This window comes from Conger conger, chromosome 1, assembly GCF_963514075.1.
Source record: "Conger conger chromosome 1, fConCon1.1, whole genome shotgun sequence".
NCBI lineage: Eukaryota > Metazoa > Chordata > Actinopteri > Anguilliformes > Congridae > Conger > Conger conger.
The window spans coordinates 80209468-80230101 of NC_083760.1; the positions used below are offsets into that span (position 1 = coordinate 80209468).

At 41.2% G+C, this 20634-nt stretch overlaps 1 protein-coding gene across 2 annotated transcripts; it reads left to right on the top strand.

Annotated features, from left to right (window-relative positions):
- The first annotated feature begins 1248 nt into the window (after positions 1-1248).
- LOC133141488 (fish-egg lectin-like) lies at positions 1249-15832 on the top strand. 2 transcript variants are annotated; one of them, XM_061262070.1, is made up of 5 exons: positions 1249-1304; positions 12085-12312; positions 12434-12648; positions 13345-13469; positions 15501-15832. In XM_061262070.1, exons 2-5 carry the CDS (start codon positions 12087-12089, stop codon positions 15640-15642), a joined length of 708 nt encoding a protein of 235 aa, XP_061118054.1. In that variant the 5' UTR covers positions 1249-1304; positions 12085-12086; the 3' UTR covers positions 15643-15832. The 2 variants fall into 2 exon arrangements, with proteins under 2 accessions (XP_061118054.1, XP_061118046.1); XM_061262062.1 differs by lacking the exon at positions 1249-1304 and adding an exon at positions 11506-11568.
- The last annotated feature ends 4802 nt before the right edge of the window (positions 15833-20634 follow it).

A 20634-nucleotide genomic window follows, 5' to 3' on the forward strand; every position in this document is an offset into this window, starting at 1 on the left:
TTAGGTGTCTTGCTCAGGACACTTTGACACAGCCCAGGCGGGGGATCGAACCGGCAACCCTCCGACCACCAGAGGACTGCTCTTACTGCCTGAGCCATGTCGCCCCACAGTTGATTACCAGAGAGGACATGTAGGTTTTCCCTTGAGTTACTGAAACTATGGTTTATTATACTCCATTTGGTATGAAATGCATCTCATCCGGTTCCTTGATTTTACCGGATCACATCCATACCAAACAGATTATCCTTATGTCTTATGTTGTAGTTGTCACGAAAAGTCCATCATTAATCCAGGAGAGCAGTGAAGAGTGTAATGACAAAAGTGTCCAAATGGGGGCACTGTGGGAGTGTCCTGAGTCTTTCCCATAGGAAGTGACCAGGTCATTGGTCACGGAGCCCATGGTTTTGCTTAAAAGAATAAATTGTGCTTATGACAGATAACCAGCTCATGTGCTTGTTATGATAAAAAATAATGACGAGGAATCGCACCCAAGGTCGGTTCCTCCATAACCAGACTAAGTAGACACCCTGTCTGCTAAAATCTAGTGTGTATTCTCACATTGGTGTGATGCATTCTCCATGCTGCAGTATTAATAAAGTTCGAATTATTGTAGCTCTCCTTGTTGTGAAAGAACTGGGTTCTTTTAAACGGGAAAGGTTGTTTGCAAGACGTGGCCTCTCCAGGGAATTTCCCCTACAGTAGTCGAAAAACAAGCAACGTTCATACATTCGGGGCCATAGGTTAACTGCAAAATTGTGCTAGAATTACACAGTGAGCCAGCCAGCTGGGGGGGAGGCGTCTCGAACTGTGTAGTCAAGGACACGGGCAAAGCGAGATATGCCTTTACAGCTGATTTCTCCAGGACTCTCGATGTTTTATGCCAGAAGTGTAACTATTTGACCTAGAACATTAATTATAGCTGAGCTTATGACAACGCAACAAGAAACCACAGTGAAAACGGTTGAAATGAGAGCAAAGAATGCAAATAATGAAACGTACATTTACTCCCTTAGAAGAGAATAATTAATCAAATGTTTAGTATGTCTGTATATTAGAAAAGTATATTAGAAGTGAATATTAATGAAATGTTTAGTATGTCTGTATATTTTCAATGATTACTGCTGCTTAGTTCGTCTTATAAAAGCGAAAGATACAGAGTGACGTGTATGGATGACGTACGTGTTAGAGGGGGGGCATCCAGAACTTTATGAGGTCTGGTAGTTTGCCAAGACGCGACCTTGGCGTTATCAGCACTTTTAGCATACATCATCGAGCGCTTTGGAGGAACCAGCCTGCTCACTAAGGTGGAGTCTGATTTTGACTTGTGATTGTTTATCATGCTTTTAGGAGGGAGATCTTTTGTTCTGTGAATTTTCCCCTACAATACATGTGAAATGTATTGTATATAAAATATTTTATTTGAAGTGGCGCCTTTCTAGACAATATGTAATATGTGGGATAATCCACTCCGCAGAATGACCTCCGCATCGGTCCTTATTTTTCAATAGCAGACCACCTCAGAGTGGTTTGTTGAATGGGAGAGGTGATGGGACGTTTGGAAATGCGTTTCTTACCTCTTGGACGATTTCTCAGTTTCCGGGTCCTTTTCTGTAGATATTTCTTGACTGGAGAGTGGATTGGATTTAACTTAAATCAAATGGGAAAGCAGTATGGTCCACTTAATTTGGCGAATGAGTCATGATTTAAAGTGAGATTTTGTAAATTGCTCCCATTTATCAGTTGATTAAAGATTAATGCAATAGCGCTGCAAATCCAACCTAGCAGGTGTTAACCTGTTAAACATCAACCGCAATGGAATGAAATGCTGCCGGTCAATGAAGCATGTCTGAATAAATTGTACCAGGTGGATGTGTTGAACTGTCTGTTATCAAAATATTTGCCATATGAGTATTTGTTTTGTTCTTTTGAGCCTTTGTTTCATGATCATGTGTTTAACTGAAACTGGTGCCAAATAGATCAAACTTATTGAAAAATATTTTCTACATTAAAAGACATAATAAACAACATGAGTAAATAAACTCTGCTGTAACTCAAAAATGCAGTGAGTACCACACATTAAGCTTTGAATGTTTTTCAATTTGCAAGCTCACTGCCTCATTGGGGTATGACGGGGGAAGCCATCCCCTGGTTTAAGATATCAAGTACTTGCACATTCAATTAACTTCTTTTCATCCTTCAAACATTTTTCTTTTTTTTTAGTTAGTTACAGTATACTGTAAATACTGTGTTGATCTACAGTTGATGACTAAAGAAGACTCATCATATTGAATAAGAAAAAAAACACCTAATTGACAGGTCAGAAGTACCTAAAATTGCCTGCAGAGTTATGGAAAAGGGTCTTGTGTACATTGTAAGGGTAATTTTCTTAATTGATTCTTAATTGACAATGTGTGTTAACATAAAGACAATCACATGATTACAAATAACCTTTTAGTGATAATCCTTATTACTATTAGACCACTTTCTGAATTAAGTGCTTACTAGGAGTCTTCCTCTGTCTCTCTCCAGCAGGCAGACAGCCTTTGACCTTAATGTCTTGGCTTCTCAGCTAGCACATTCTGGTCTTACAGCAAAGTCAACAAGGGGTATTCAGAAGACAAAATACTGATAAATGTTTGTGGCCAGCTTCATGTCTTTTTGTTTTGGTAAAGCCCCCCTTTCTGGAAAAGTGTGTATAAGAGTCTTACTGTGTGATTCAAATCAGAAAGCCGATAAGCTTTCTCACTTTCTCTCATTTCTTTGCAAATAAATATGAAAGTTAAACTCAAGTATAGCTATCATTGTTTACTGGGATCTCTTTCATCAGACGATGCTCACCTGTGAAATGTTAAAAAGGGCATTTTCCCTAACAACATATAGGAGCAATATTCACTTGTATCAGAGTGGTGACACTTCATCCTACAGAAAGACAGTGGTCCTAAACAAATGAGTTGTGCTGGTGAGAAAACTTAAAGCAACTGGCCCTCAAAACAAGCAGGAACTAAAAGATGGAGAGCATTGCAGAGCATCACCAGAGAAGATACTCAGTGCCTGCCAATGTCTGTGGGTCACAGATTTCAAGCAGTCATTGCATGCAAAGCATATGCCACAAAGAACTAAATAACTACTTTAAATTTACCTTTAAATCCCAAACCTGGAGCTTTAAAAGGTAAAGGGATGTGCACTTTATCCACATGTGAATTGTTTCATTACAAATCTAAAATTGTGGGGTAGAGATCCAAATAAAGAAAAAAATATTCAGTGCACTGTATATAGTTGGCCTTGAGTCTGCTCTGCATTGTTTGAAACAGAGGGAAATTTAGCTAGGCACATTAAATATACAATTAGTTCAAATCTTTCCAGAAGAAGCAAATGATGGTGCTGGGAATATATATGTGTTTTGTACAATGTGTATCACTCAATCTTTCTACTTAAACTAAACAATAGTAAATACACTGCATTCAAAACTCAAAATACATTTGTACTGTATCAGCAGACAGTAGAAACCATGTTCAGATCTGCTGAATCATTGTACAATAGTAGAAAAGATTTGTTCTGGAAAGTAACAAAGTATACATTGGAAGGCAACAATGTATGCAAATTTAGAAATACCACTGATCATGGATATCTTTGCTTAAAATGTATAATTGACTGAAATAATTTCCATGTAGTGTCTACTGGAATTTACTCATTTATTATAGTTTTGCCTTGAATTCTGTAGGCATTATGCATTTCCAGTGGAAACTGCAAGAGAAGTTAAAAATTAATCCATGCCATTGTAGGTTTCAAAGTATTTTAAGAATGTGTATCACAGTATCTTTCACCAAATATGGCAGTCCACTCAAGGTACTTTTAAAGTTATTGCCTGATACATACTGCTTTGTGTTGTTGTGGAGACTTGATGTAACATAAGGAAATGGCGAGAACAGGCCATTCAGCCCAGCAATGTTGGCCTTTTCCTACTCCTTAGTGTATCTACTCTTTAATTTGCCTAAAAGTGAAATGGTATCTAACACCGTATCAAGCCTGGTCTTGAAAACCCCCAGTGTTTCTGCCGCCACTACACCACTCGTTGGGCCTCATTTATCAATATTTTGGGCAAATGTATGTGAGATTGGAAACGAACAAACAACTTTCACCAGATTCATGAAAGACGCGTAGACCACGTGTGTATGTTGATAAATACCAAGTTATCGTAAACCAAGGGCGCAAAATGCACAAAATGTGTGATTAGCATAAATTGACGCCCCTAAAACACCGTATGGAGTTTCGGCTTTTTAAAGAGATAGTCGAAAAAAGAGAAAAGGCTTCTCTGAACCGGAGATTAAAAATGCTTTAAACTGTATAAACACTTAATAGTACATTTGTGTGAGGATGGGGTTGAGCGGAGAGCCAGTAACGACTAAAGGGGAAACCCTTTTTAAGCGAGCACACAAACGTGTTCGCCACTAAACTTCACTATAAACAAAGGCGATAACCCCTACTCCCAAAACAGAGGGAGGAACAAAAACTAACCCGAAGGTGAATTAGAACGATAACAGAAATAAAGCCCAAAACGACTGAGAAAATAAAGCAACCCTCCGAAACAGGGCGAAAATCAAAACCAAATTGGTGCCAGAAACACAGCACTGACGGTAGCAGACCGGGACCGCCGAAAAGAAAATACAACCTAGCGTAAAAGTGCTAGACACGAGAAAATAAACCCCTCGTGGCGCAGCTCGGGAAGAAAATCAAACCAAAATACAATTACCGGGGACAACATCCCTCTACCCCCGACTCACACGAGTCCCAAAATAAAAGAAAATACTAGACCTTATAGGAGGGCGCCAGTGTACAATAGGAGAATACTGAACGCCTTCCTTACCCGTTTTGTTAGAAAACACCAGCACAGTACCTGACTCAAAGACTGACAGAGTCTACCTTGTGCTTTACCGGCTTGGCTCAAGAGCGAACAGTTGACACACAAGCACTGAAGGATTGTCAGTTCTGGGCTTAAATATGCTCCAGGGAGGTAATTCCCCTAACGCCAATGAGGAACAGGTGCAAACAATGATGCTCGGCCCTCTGCTGGTAACAACGGGTATTACCTCCCACATGACAATTTGTTTTTGTGATTTAAATGTCTTGGTGCATACGGGTCTCCAGGACCTGTACAATTTTTCATATAAAAAAAAAGCCCTCCATACTTAAAAATGCATGGGATCTATTCCGACATAAGTTTCCAACGGAGGGAGGAAGGGTGAAACTGATGTAGGATTAGAAGCCATGCATTTTCAAATATAGCGGTTTGGAGATGCTGTTAAAACTGCTGTTACCCATTTTGGCAAAACATCTGTCAACCTAGATTTTCACCCCTCTAGACGTCTAGACTCAGGCTTTTGCTCATTGGGTTAGGATGAGTAAGCACACAAACATGCACGCAAACCTATATTTTTCAAGAACAAAATATTCCGACAGCGCCATTTTGATTTTGATGGACCAGAGCAGCCAGTCATCACTGGACCTGACTTTGGTTTGTTTCCACAAGCCCTTATCTGGAATGACTCTCAATGATAACTGTATACCCAGTTTGACCTTTAAACTTTAATTATTTTTTCCAGGTTATGTTACACAAAGTGTAATATAACCTCATAATCTTTTCAATTGCATGATTTTCCCAGCTCTGATGTGGTTTTCAAGTTAATAAAGTATCTATTGAGTTACTTATAGTGGCATACACTGGGGTGTGTTCCACACAGCAGGATTACTGAATTAACTGGATAACTGCACCAAACCGGGAACAGCTGTGATTTGGGCACAGTCCGGGTTTTACTCTGTTTACAGTTCTCTGACCGACTCATTAATCCTGCTTTGTGTAACTGTAAGCCAGTCATAAGTAACATTTGGTCTCATGCGCTGGTCAGCTTGCTGACTTCCCCCTCCCAGAGCATACTTTGTTAGCCCCCACCTTTTTGGCACACATGCCTGTGGGGGAGAGCTAGAGAAGGATTCCTAGAGGAGCCTTCTTGGGCCCCCTGGGGAGCCCCCCATTCTCTCACATCCCTTACAGGGTTAGGGCACAGGAATACTGGAGATGGCATAAAGATGTTTCATGATAATCCCAGGTCAGAATATAGTAATGTTTGGTGTTATTCTGATTGGTTCAGTGCGACTGGTGTAATGGTCTAGTTTTTGTAACAGTCTACCTTTGATATCATAACCATTCAGGAGCCAAGGGGAAACTGGGCAAAAGCTGTCTCTGTAGAAGCCATTTGTTTTAGCCCCCTGACCACTGACTAGTGGGGGTTGGTGGTAAATTACAGATGGGTGACCCGTTTTTAAGCAGAGTCTGAAGAGTGCTGATACTGAACCCAGGGTGTCTGTGTTCCACGGCGGGTATACGTCTCAAGCCCTCTGATTGTGGTGGTTATAACAAGTGAGGTATTTATAACAAGACTTGAACACTTGAGACTATCAGGCATCTGTCCGTAGGGAACAGCAGTTTTAAGTCTCAGTGATTGAGGCCTGTATCAGTGGTCGCGATATCTCTGTACTGGGCCCGATGTTACGTCATAGGGCCGCTGGGTGCCACAGCAGATACGAGTCTCCGTCCCTCTGATGCGCTGCTACAAGGTTGGGGAATCTGCTGCGTGGTGCCTATGTCTAGACCTCTGAGACTGGTGTCGGGTGTCGCCTCACAGAATGTCTGTCTTTCTGAGCTGCTGGAAACTGAGTCCTCTGGCATGTGCTACCTGTATTGGCAACAGTTGTATACTTGTAATTAAATACATAGGCTATAGTTTAGAAAGCATTTGTTATAGGCATGTGGATAGTTGGGGCGGCACGGATGGTGCAGTGGGTAGCACTGCCGCCTCACAGCAAGGAGGTCCTGGTTTTGAATCCCCGTCGGCCGGGGCCTCTCTGTGCGGAGTTTGCATGTTCTCCCCGTGTCTGCGTGGGTTTCCTCCGGGTACTCCGGTTTCCTCCCACAGTCCAAAGCCATGCACGTTAGGCTGATTGGAGAGTCTAAATTGCCCGTAGGTATGAGTGTGTGAGTGAATGGTGTGTGTGCCCTGCGATAGACTGGCGACCTGTCCAGGGTGTATTCCTGCCTTTCGCCCAATGTATGCTGGGATAGGCTCCAGCCCCCCTGCGACCCTGTTCAGGATAAGCGGGTTCAGATAATGGATGGATGGATGGATGTGGATAGTTAAATATACCAAATGTTCTGTAATAAATGTCAAATGAACTTTGCCCTAGTAGGGATACATCCTTAATAAAAAGGATGAATTCCCTGATTACATCTTTTATCCTATAGGATAAATTAAATAATTCAGGCATAGGCCAAATGTATAGTGCATCTTGGTGCACCATATTAGTTTCCTCTGCTTCACTTTGTGGGCTCTAGCTGCACCATTGTGAATGCAGAGGATTTATATTATTATATACGGTATACTGCATGTCTGTGCATGCCATTTAGGAACTGTTAGTTAATAACACTAACATACTTATTTGGATGCCAGTTAGATTAACTGTGGCATGTGTGTACTTAAAAATCTAATTGTATGTTTGTGTGGTTTCTCCCACTAGCACAAAATATATATATTCAAATATTTTCTAGACCATGGATAAACTAGTTAATACCATGAAATTAACCCTTTAAAGTTTTCACTGATTTAGTGACCTGTGGCATCTGTACCTATATGGTGAGATGTTGACAAGAGGAGCGGTCTTTGTAGCCCAGTAACACTGAATTATATTAATATATATATATACTGGCTTATATTTTGGAAGGTGTTCCAAATGAAAAATGCTTAAGCAAATTTAAGAGTAAAAGAGAAGAAACAATTCCTCCTCTTATTTACATCTCTGGGCATAAAACCTAACAAGGGGGGTCATTTTCTGGCAAGGACTGGTTTCTGGGTCATTCTACTCCCCCCACAGTTTCAAACTTCTCAGTTTCTCACTGCCCCCCTCACAGCTTCCCACTGCTCCCTTTGTGCTCTTGTCTCTCCTTCCTTAATTGTTTGTCACCTGTGGTGTTACTTGTTGTAAGAGCAGTGAACCTGCACTCTCAATGATTTATCTTGAGGGAGTGTATGATTTGTTTTGTTTCGATTTCTTGTTTTGATCAATTCTTTAATTTGATTACAGATTTATGCAGACATTCACCCTGCATAAATGTGTATATATATATATATATTTAAAAATCATTCTTTAATTTGACTTATGGATTTATGCAGACATTCACCGTGCATAAATGTTTATATTTTGAAGCAAATAGCTGCATTATATATCTTGTATTTGGTATATGTTAGTTTTAACCTTCCCAGTATTCTGTTCTGCTTGCAATATACTGCAACATAGTAGTATGCATGGCTACAGGCACAGCTCGATAATTTAGTCTCTGAATTCTTAGGCAGACGTGCCGCCAAATACTTATAGGATAATTAATTATCCTATATTTCATCAAGTTTGTTAAACCAGATGATCACTGGTCTCAAGCATATCATTAATAGTTTACAAAAAAAATATTCACAGCTGCTAGATCTGAAGCGCAGGCACTCCATTCTATTAGCCGTTCACTTGTCAATCAGACCCATACCATCGAGCGTGTCTTAGCCTGCAGAACATATGCCGAGGGTTGGTTTGCTGCTGCCAGCAAGAGATTCTGGACCTTTGTGTGCACTAGAACCCTTGTTATGTCGTAAGGGAGTTCATTGAAGCCTTAGACTGGCATAGGTGGATTGTGTCAGAGCAAAGGGAAAATATTCTTTATCCACCTCATTAATGTGTCTATGTATTGTTTGTATGTTTATCATAAGTAGTTGTACTGTCTGTATTGGATTCTTGGTTTCTTTTTCTTTGATTCACCTAAAACAGGTCTATCTAAATTCCACTGCCATACGCTCAACCTGCGTAGTAGTGAAGAATCAGGTATTTAAATTAGATCACCGTATTGGTGCATATCGCTATAAGGGACATGAAGACCATATTCACCACTCGCACTGGTTGTCATGAATAATCTTGCCATGATTTATATGTATAACAATATTTTCCCATTTTGTACCAAAAATATTACTGTTCAGTTTTTGTATGGCCACGCTGAGATCATCCAGGTGTCTCACCCACAGTAGTACGTCATCAGCGAGATGAGCTCCTTCACGCAAGAAGCTCTGACCTGTCCAGCGAGTTGCTTGATCGACTGGATGTCATTGAGGACTTCGCAATGGGTCAGATCTGTGTTCTGAGGAGAATTCCGCTGGAGGTGGACGTCTTTCTGTAGCCCCCTGACCACTGCCTGGTGGGGGTTGGCGGTAAATTACAGATGGGTGACCCGTTTTTAGGGTCAAGAACTAAGGCCTAGATTTTGGAGATAAGGAGAAGAAACCAAGCAATCTGGTGTTTTGTGTTATGTTCCTGTGTTCTGTGTGTTAGTTTATCATTGTTTATTATCATTATTCTTGTAATTTATTATTTTTCACATTCATGTCTGGTGTTCTGTTTATATTCATTAGTCTTTGCACTCGTCTTCCCCTGTGATGTCTGAGTCTGAATGTTTTCTAGCCCAGTCACTCCCTTGTCTGCTTGCCCCACTATTCGGGTGGTTACAATCTTCCTTCCAATCTTACATTCCTTACTTCCGGCTTTCCAGATGTCTCACCTGATGTTTATTTGTTAGACCACCCTCACTCACATGCCCCGCCTAGTTTGTCTCATTCCCCTGTGTATTTATACCTGTCCTTTTCAGTTGCACGCTGCTAGTTTTGTCTTTTGAGTCCTGAGCCCTGTATTCCTTTCCCCGGTTCTAGCCTCCTTGTTCCCTAGTCCTTGCCCTTGTTCCAGAGTCCTTGCCCTTGTTTTTCAGAATTTCTGGTTTTGACCCCTGCCTGCTTCCCTGGACTCTTCTTTGCTTGTTGGATATTTGTGCCTCTGCCTTTTTGGACTGACCCCCCTGATTTTTGACCCTGGTCTGTTTTTTGACTCCGCTCTGTCTGCCCCTGCTGTTGCAATTAAATCATGACAATAAAATAACGAAGACAATAACTAAACATGAAACATGACATGATAAGCATGAAACGTGTTTCCCTAGGAACACATAATTCATAGCCAGTACCAGAACTTGAGGATAGATACAAACATTCAACCAGAAAACATTTTTATTCTGAATAACACTTGAATCAAGCTAAAAATAGCCTGGAGGTATTCCAATACATTGGTAAAAATAATTGCTGCTCCCTGAATAACAACATATTACAAGAGTAATTCTTATGTAATTATGCCACGCATTCAACAGCCTATCAATACCTGTGACTAAATACTTATGACTGGGTGTTTTAACTCTGGTAGTTATGTGCTTCCTTTTCCCAATTGAGAACACTCCAAGCTTCCCAATGGTACATGGCATTACTCATTTTTAACTTTTCATTTTAAAGCACTGCAGGCTTTAAACGCTTCCTTTGAGCATAACCTTATTCTGCAATATTCAGGCATTGGAGGTTTTGTTTATTATACTCAGTAAGGGCTTACTTCATGCCATCCTTCCAAAGAGTTTGTTAGTTTTATGCTTCTTTTTCAGACTTGGTGAACCTAAGAACCAATTTAGTTATTTCTTTGTGCCCATTAGTAGACTTCTGATGCGTCTTTTGAATTGACAGTTACTTAGCCTTTCCCATGGTGATGGATTTTACATGTCTGTTACCTGATGGAATGACAGACGTTGAGGAAAAATGCCCTTTTTAACATTTCACACGTGGGCATCGTCTGATGAAACAGATCCAGTAAAAACACAACAATAGCTATTCTTCTCTTTAACTTTCATATTTATTTGCAAAGAAATGACAGAAAGTGAGAAAGCTTACCAGCTTTCTGATTTGCATCAGACACAGTAAGACTCTGATACACACTTTTCCAGAAGGGGGGGCTTTACCAAAACAAAAAGAATGAAGATGGCCACGAACATTTATCAGTATTTTGTCTTCTGAATACCCCTTGTTGACCTTGCTGTAAGACCAGAATGTGCTAGCTGAGAAGCCAAGACATTAAGGTCAAAGGCTGTCTGTCTGCTGGAGAGAGACAGAGAAAGACTCATAGTAAGCACTTAATTCAGAAAGTGGTCTAATAGCAATAAGGATTATCACTAAAAGGTTATTTGGAATCATGTGATTGTCTTTATGTTAACACACATTGTCAATTAAGAATCAATTAAGAAAATTACCCTTACACAGAATATAGTTCACTTTGGCAGAGATTAACTAATTTAAGTAAAATGTTCAATATATCTTTTCTTTTTTCATAGAAGTTATGAGTTCCAAAGTTCTCTCCCGAGGCACACAGTAGCATAATTAATAGCCTATTTTCATCATCATGATCAGGTTCATAATTTTCATGGTTTGCTGAATCTGGTGACACAGCCAAATAGAACTGGCCAATCACAGCAGGCCAAGTTGCTTAGTTTAGCGAAATTAGATACACATGTTCAGATGGTATTTAAACACGATTGGCACCTGGGGTGAAACAATCTTGAAGCAGCTATGAGAGGGAGAACGAGCATCCTGTTGTTCCTCTGCTTGCTGGGCACCAGTCTAGGTAAGCACTCTAAATGTTTGTACACTGCTACTTTTTCAGGAAGCATAAATATACTGTAGGTTGCGAAGGGTAATGTTTGATTTCAAATCAGTGTTCAATTTAGCTAAGTTATTAATAACGGACTCAATAGTAATGCTTGAATAAATCAAAACAGTCATCCAGTTAAATTATTGTTAATTATATAACTTAATAATTATAACTTATATGAATTCGATTTTTATAAAATATATAATATATAATATTCTTAAAGTCTATAAATACTTGGACATTGTTATTTTAACTGTTTACCAGAGGATATTGAAGTTAGAATTAAATAATGAATATGAGCTCAAAGTGGTGACTTTCAGCTTGACTTTGAGGGTATTTACATCAAAATCGAACAGTGTAGGCAGTACAGCCCTTTTTAAACATAGTCTCCCCAATTTTCAGCCAAATGTGGGGCACATGCTTAACACTCAGTACATGTGACTGTTGTGTGTTAACTGGCTGCCTCCTTGCCTGTTTTTATCTCCTCAGCAATGAATTGCCGGGAAGTTGCAGGAAAACTGAAGCAGATTGATGCAGGGGTCGGTCAGGTTTTTGGAGTAGCTGACGACAACAGCATCTACACCATTTTTGGGCGAACCTGGACCCGGATACCTGGGGCCCTAAAGCATGTTACTGTGGGACCTGCTGGGGTCTGGGGGGTCAACACAGGCAATCAAATCTTCAAACTTGTGGGTGGTGTCTGGGTCCTGGTGGATGGTGAGCAATGATATTTGCATGAATATGTTGAGTCTGTGAGAAGAGACTTAATTCATATAGTATATCGCAAATGTTGTCTGTTTGCCATCCATTATCCATCTGTCTTTATTTTCTCTTTCAGGCCTACTGAAGCAAGTGGATGCAGGAGACCAGTTTGTGGTGGGGGTAAACATAGAAGATCATGTGTACTGCCTGGGACGGGGTGCCACTGTGGGGTGCAGGGGACCTGGCCTCCCCATATCCTGGATTGGTATTACAGGGAGCCTCAAGTACTACAGCTGTGGCCCCAATGGCTGTTGGGGTGTCAATTCAGCCAATGACATCTTTTTCAGGAAGGTAAGAATGGAATCAGCCATAAGCAAAATGTTTGTAATAATCATATGTTGATTAGTATGTTTTACTAAATGACACACACAGAACACATTTATTTTACACGGTTCTAGCCCCTTATGTAAATGCAAAAACAAAGAACCACATATGGAGTATACAGGGAATATAAAATGTGTAACAGAACAAGTATATACAGTCAGGTCTACAAATATTTGGACATTGACAAGGTTATTTACCATAGGATATTGAAGTTAGAATTAAATAATGAACATGAGCTCAAATTGCAGATGTTCTGCTTTAATTTGAGGGTATTGGATATCTTATTTTCAGGTTTTCCTATAAGCGATACTGACGGTTGGTGCCTTGCATGGCAGCCAATCGCCGTGTGTGCGTGTGCGTGCATTTCATATCTTGATGACTTGCACATTTCTTGGCTAAATGGCTTTATTTTATCTATCATTTACATCTGAATCTAGTTCCAGCCCTCAATTGCCATAGAGTTCCATTCAAATGCAAAGAGTTTTAGCATCGTTTGTAGGACATATTTATTTGAGCCCCTAAAATTGGCTCCAAAAAGGGCTGTAATTCCTACACCATGCACAACATGTTTGGTTACCGTGCAATGGCCCAATGGCTTATTAATACACAAGTGTGCCTTGGCGTATGCTCATAAGATATTAAGTTGAGCCTGTGTACTTTCAGGGGGTGACGCCAGCAGCGTGCCGAGGGAATGACTGGCAGAAAATTGCAGGGGCGTTGGTGATGATTGAAGTGGGGACTGACGGCAGTGTTTATGGAGTCAATGATGAGGGAGAGGTATACCGCAGGTAAGATGGTGATTCACACAGAAAAGGAAAACGCCCACATGTACATATGAATTTCAAGATGTGTAGCTTCTGTCCATTGGCATACAGTAGATTCTCTTGGAAAGCAATAGGTGTACAGTCAGGTCCAGAATTATTTGCACACTTGAGGAGTGCCAATGTTGCATCATGGCAAACATGGTGAAAACCCTTGTTTTTTGTTCAACTCTTGAATATTAAAAAAAAGTAGAACTCACAGCCAGATTAATTTCAGTTTATGGAGTTACAACAAGTATTCCAACGTCTAAGTCTAAAGATGAACGTCGGTTGCCAGACTCCCAAAAAAGGCATGCATTTTAACAAGCTGAAAGGGGTGGGGACACTACCTCTTTTCCTGGTCCACACATACTTAATGATTGCATAGGGTATTTTTCAATGAGTTTCTCTACAGTCCTCTCTCAGTGCGTATGATTATTCCTGAGTAAACCCCTGTTACCTCTAACAGCCCTGCAGCCCTTGCTGTTTGGTAGCTTTTGATTGGGCCCACTCACTGCACTCTTATCCTGCATACTGACCACTAGCTTTCTGTCCGGAATTCAGAACAATATGCAGAATGCAGACCCAGTAGGCGTAGCTTTCAGTTCAAAGTTTTTATATTAAATATGTTACTGTAGGCTACATTGCATTGAGTTAGATGGTGAGCTAGTGATCTTTTCTTCGGGGATGATGCGGTTGGCTTGTAGTTGCGGCAGGCAATTTTAGGCTGAAGATTTTTTAATTTTTTTTAAAAAAATTTATTTTTCCCTCAGCAACAGGGACAATTTTTATTTTTTATTCCGTTCTCATTGTCAATTGGTACATTTGTTTCTAAACTAAAAACAAATTGTCTAGCATTATTGGCAAGCTAGTCGTAGTATAAATGAGAGAATACCCTATGAACGAGTCAGTTATGTGAAAATAATTGCCATGCAGGGTGGTAAACAGCCCAACACGAACCACCTTGTTGGGTAATTATTTCCTAATAACTGGAGTTGAGTTGGGGTGCAGTTGAAAAGGAATAGTGGTTTGGTACCCCTGTGTCTCCCAACTACGGTTCGGAGACAGAAGCAGGAATAGTAACACTGAAAAGAATACCAATTGATGTCATCTGAAGTTCTGAAATGCATAGAAGTTGAGGTCCCCCCCCCCCCCCCCCCATGCTTAGGAACCGTTGTTGCAAAAACTGTGGTACCATAAAATGTATCGGCTGCAGATAGTTGTATTACTTTCACTGTTGAAAAGAATTGAATGGAAATAAACGGTCGTGTGGTTTAAGGAATTAAACCGGATTCTTTGGCATTTTGTATTAGAATGACTGTCATTATTACGGCAATATTAGGCCTATTTCTTGTAGCCTATATGCCACTGTGAGAACGTCATTAAATGTGCAATTGAAATGGGCTGTGTGCTGTGATTGCTAAATTCACATAGCCTATGGTTAAGATGACGGTGCTTAAAATAAAAATAAAAGATTTATCCCGGAAATTTGCATTATTATAACCAGATTTTTATTTTTTCAATTTATTTATCACATTTTAATCCGTTTTGGAAGAGTCAGTCAACGTAACCTCCGAGTTTCTGTTCGGCTCAGAAACCTTTGTCTGGGCCTGGACTGCTACAGTGTGTGCCTTAACTTTGATGAATTCAGGTCTCTTCGACCTACACAGCTGTAGGCCTATTTTGCCGTTTTGAACCTCGCATATCTTGCACTAGCTGGGACTCATGCTGACGGAATGATACACTAAAGCAGTTCGACAGGTCTGAATTCATAAATGTGGAGGGAGAATTGCCTCTGAATTATAGGTGTTAAGGTTAAGAAACTGGAGGTATCAAATGTTCTTTTTTTTTTTTTTTTATATGGGAAAAAAATATGGATTGGCAGTTCATTTAATAAAGCTTTCAACAAGCCATGAATACAAGGCAAACGAGTTTAGGAACATGCTGAACAGTCCACATGTGGATTAAAAGTGTGTCGAGCTTTGAGCTATCCTCATGTGTTTATCTCTCTCCCAACAGAGATGGGATCACTGCCGCAAAACCAGCAGGAACAGAGTGGATTTCAACGAGCCCATGCACCAAGAGCAAGCACGTGAGCTACGACCTGGGACATCTGTGGGTCGTCACCACTGATGGGAGGATCCTGGACTGTGTTGTTTAAGAGCTTCATCACACAATAGTAGCAGTTGAAGTTGTACTTCCCTCTAGGGTCTTTCAGCGCACTTATCCCTGGTTATGGGTATGCACTTTGTTGTACGTCGCTCTGGATAAGACCGTCTGCCAAATGCCATTAATGTAGTAATCACCACATTTTAACCAAATAAATGATTAAATACCTCTACGAACCTTCATACTGTTACAGTGCCTTTTGCTTCATGGTAACATACCGTTTTACACACAATCCATGGTTTTTATGAGATGTGAATGATAAGATCTTGAACAAATGGTATTCTCACAACACTGGTGCCATTATTTCTCTGGTTTGTTTTTCCTAGCTACACCCTCCCTCTTCATCAGTAACATGTTTTTATCAGCATTTCATGGCACTTTCAGCTTTTTTGGGACGCTGACATTGGATTATCAATTTCACATATTGGGTCTCTTTTGATTTAATATGCCCTCATATTGACAAGTCTTTACTTGCAAAAGGACAAGCTTTGGTCTTGGGCTTGCCTTTTTACACCGAGTCTGACCTACACCATTATAGAAAAGGTTTACTTACTGAACATGTGGGGCTGTACTAGGAAATGCAAGAGTCTTATTGAATGTGCCCAACCCTGTAAAAGCTGCTACAAGGGGAACACACTTCTCATTTGCCACCATATTCTACACTCTTCTTACTCCGTCACAGTACCAGTTCCCTGCCAGCAGATGTCGCTATCTCCCCAGTCTTTGTGTCTCCATTTTGTTTTGTCTCTCCTGTCTCCCCTTGTGCTTATCTTGTTATTAGACATTAGGTCCATTCTTCTTCAATCCTCACAGTGAGTTAAACATGTAGCCCTGTTTCACTGCGTATATTTGAAACCAAATGCCAACCATACCCATGTGTCTACTTAGCTGTGAATATTGTGATTTTTGAGGGAAATAATTTTAAATGCCAGCCCCGCATTTCAGAAGTATACGTAATTCCTGAGCTTCTCTCAAACTAAAATTGATGACATCCATATACAGCTGTGCCTGTCACCCTGCCCTGCCCTCCTGGATGTCCACCCCCATGGACCCCCCATATCAAAGCTGTCTCTCCACCTTCACTCCAGTCACTGAAGAGGCTATAACCAAAATGATTACCATAGCCAAGTCCTCCAGCTGCCAGTTGGACCCTCTGCCTACCACTCTGGTTAAAGCTGCACTCCATGCCCTTTCCCCATTGTTCACCCAGATTATAAATTCATCCCTGGTTTCTGGCTCTGTTCCTCCCTCACTAAAATTGACATCCATTACACCGATACCGAAAAAATCTGGTGTAGATTGTTATAATCTAAACAATTTCCGTCCCATTTCCAACCTCCCATTTGTGTCAAAAGAACTTGAACGTGTTGTGGCAGCCCAACTTCAAACTCACCTGGATTCAAATAAACTCCTTGAACCCTTCCAATCTGTCTTCTGACCAAAACATAGTACAGAGACTGCCCTTGTCAAGATCACAAACGACCTCCTCCGTGCTGCAGACTCTGGACTTCTCACCATCCTCATTCTCCTCGACCTCAGCGCTGCTTTTGACACCATCTCCCACCCACTCCTTCTGGAGGGCCTAGCAACCCTGGGGGTCACCGGTACTGTCCTAGCCTGGCTAACATCCTACCTGACGGGGAGACAACAGTTTGTCCAGCTAAAACACCATAGGTCCAGGTCAGCTGCAGTTACCCACAGTGTCCCTCAGGGGTCAGTGCTTGGTCCATTATTGTTCATCATTTACCTCCTCCCCCTTGGCCGTATCATGTGTTATCATCATATCAACTTCCAATGTTATGCAGACGATACGCAACTCTATATCTCAACCAGGCCCTCTGTCCCCTTGCCCCCCCCCTGTCCCTCCTTAGCTGTCTTCATGACATTAAAACCTGGATGACTACAAACCTCCTTCAACTCAATGGCAATAAAACTGAAATCATTGGTTCAAAATCCACATTGTCCAAAACACCCAGCTTCCTGACAACCATTGATGGTTTCCCTGTCCCCCTGTCAACAGCCTTGGCATCATCCTGGACAATACTTTATCCTTTGGTGCCCACATAAAAAACATCTCAAGGACTGCTTTTTTTCACTTACGCAATATCTCCCGACTCCGCCCCTCACTCTCCCACACCAGTGCTGAAACTCTAATCCATGCCTTTGTCCTCTCCCGGCTGGATTACTGGAACAGCATCCTCTCAGGACTACCCACCAAACTCACCAACAAACTTCAAATTATACAAAATTCTGCTGCCCGAATCCTCACCCGCACAAAATCTCATGACCACATCACACCCATCCTCAGTCAGCTACACTGGTTACAAGTTCAACAGCGCATTGATTTCAAGATCCTCCTACTGACATACAAGGCTTCGAACACCCTTGCACCCCCTATCTCTCTGACCTTCTTCACGACTACACCCCAACTCGCACTCTCCGTTTCTCCTCAGCTCGCCTCTTGTCTATCCCCACCACCCGACTCTCTACTATGGGTGCTCGAGCATTCAACTCTACAGCACCCAGGCTCTGGAACTCTCTACCCATACACATCCGCCATACAGAGTCACTGTCATCTTTCAAAAAACTTCTCAAAACTCATCTGTTTACTCTTGCATACCCCTGACTGTTTCCTTCCCTGACATGTTCTTGTGTCTATCTCTGTCTGCTGTCTGTTTGTTTGATATGAATTATATGTTCATTGTAAATTATTTTTAATTGGATATGTTGCATGTTTTTACCATGTTTATTTTCTATTTTGCCCAATGTAAGGTGACCTTGAGTGTCTAGAAATGACACTGATGTATTATTATTATTATTATTATTATTGTCATATCGCAGTTATTGTCAGGTCTTGAAAACCCCCAGTGTTTCTGTCGCCACTACACCACTCGTTGGGCCTCGTTTATCACTATTTTGGGCAAATGTATGTGAGATTGGAAACAAACAAACAACTTTCACCAGATTCATGAAAGACGCGTAGACCACGTGTGTATGTTGATAAATACCAAGTAATCGTAAATCAAGGGCACGTGCACAAAATATGTGATTAGCATAAATTGACGCCCCTAAAACACCATATATGGAGTTTCAGCTTTTTAAAGAGATAGTCAAAAAAAGAGAAAAGGCTTCTCTGAACCGGAGATTGAAGTTCTGTTAATGGAAGTATAAGCCAAAACCATACACCGATCAGCCATAAGATTAAAACCACCTGCTTAAACCATTTTTTTTACGATTAAAAATGCTTTAAACTGTATAAACTTGTCTATAAAGACTTAATAGTACATTTGTTTTTGTGATTTAAATGTTGTGATCACGTCTCCAGGACCTGTACAATCTTTCATATATATAAAAAAAAAAAAAAAGGCCTCCGTATTTAAAAATGCATGGGATCTATTCCCAAATGGTGTCCAAATGGGGGCACTGTGGGAGTGTCCTGAGTCTTTCCCATAGGAAGTGACCAGGTCATTGGTCACAGAGCCCATGGTTTTGCTTAAAAGAATAAATTATGCTTATGACAGATAACCAGCTCATGTGCTTGTTTTGATAAAAAATAATGACGAGGAATCGCACCCTAGGTCGGTTCCTCCATAACCAGACTAAGTAGACACCCTGTCTGCTAAAATCTAGTGTGTATTCTCACATTGGTGTGATGCATTCTCCATGCAATGACAAAAGTGTCCAAATGGGGGCACTGTGGGAGTGTCCTGAGTCTTTCCCATAGGAAGTGACCAGGTCATTGGTCACGGAGCCCATGGTTTTGCTTAAAAGAATAAATTGTGCTTATGACAGATAACCAGCTCATGTGCTTGTTTTGATAAAAAATAATGACGAGGAATCGCACCCTAGGTCGGTTCCTCCATAACCAGACTAAGTAGACACCCTGTCTGCTAAAATCTAGTGTGTATTCTCACATTGGTGTGATGCATTCTCCATGCAATGACAAAAGTGTCCAAATGGGGGCACTGTGGGAGTGTCCTGAGTCTTTCCCATAGGAAGTGACCAGGTCATTGGTCACGGAGCCCATGGTTTTGCTTAAAAGAATAAATTGTGCTTATGACAGATAACCAGCTCATGTGCTTGTTTTGATAAAAAATAATGACGAGGAATCGCACCCTAGGTCGGTTCCTCCATAACCAGACTAAGTAGACACCCTGTCTGCTAAAATCTAGTGTGTATTCTCACATTGGTGTGATGCATTCTCCATGCAATGACAAAAGTGTCCAAATGGGGGCACTGTGGGAGTGTCCTGAGTCTTTCCCATAGGAAGTGGCCACGTCATTGGTCACGGCACCCATGGTTTTGCCCAGAGCTTAATGACTCCCTACGACCTAAAAGCCCCCAGAACAAACCCAACCACAATCCATCTTGCCCCTATCTCAGTCTCTCCAGATGTGGACATTCTTGGGAGCCAATGGTCTGAAGCCCCCAGAGGAATACGTTTTGTACCTCTCATGGTAATATACCTTTTTTAGATAAACCTGATTTGGGAGAATTAAAGGAAAGGAGACAAAACCCCAGATTGCTTGGTTTCTTCACCTTATCTCCAAAATCCAGGCCTTTGTTCTTGACCATAAAAATGGGTCAACCATTTGGAATATGAAGCGAAACCCCCACCAGGCAGTGAGACCTTCAGGTCAGGGGGCTGAAGCAAACGGCTTCTACAGAGACGGCTTTTGCACAGTTGCCCCTCGGCTCCTGGGCGGTTATGATATCCGAGGTAAACTACACCATTGCACTATTCGCACTAAACCAATCTGAATAACATCAAACATTACTATATTCCAACCTGGGATTATCATGAAACATCTTTATGCCATCTCCAGTATTCCTGTGCTCGAAACCTGCAAGGAATGAGAGAAGGGGGGCTCCCCATGGGGCCCAGGAAGACTCCTCCAGGAACCCTACTCCAGTTTTGGAGTAGGGGGGGCGGTGCAAGAGGCAAGACCGAAGTCCACAGGGCAGAAGCACAAAGACAGCAGGC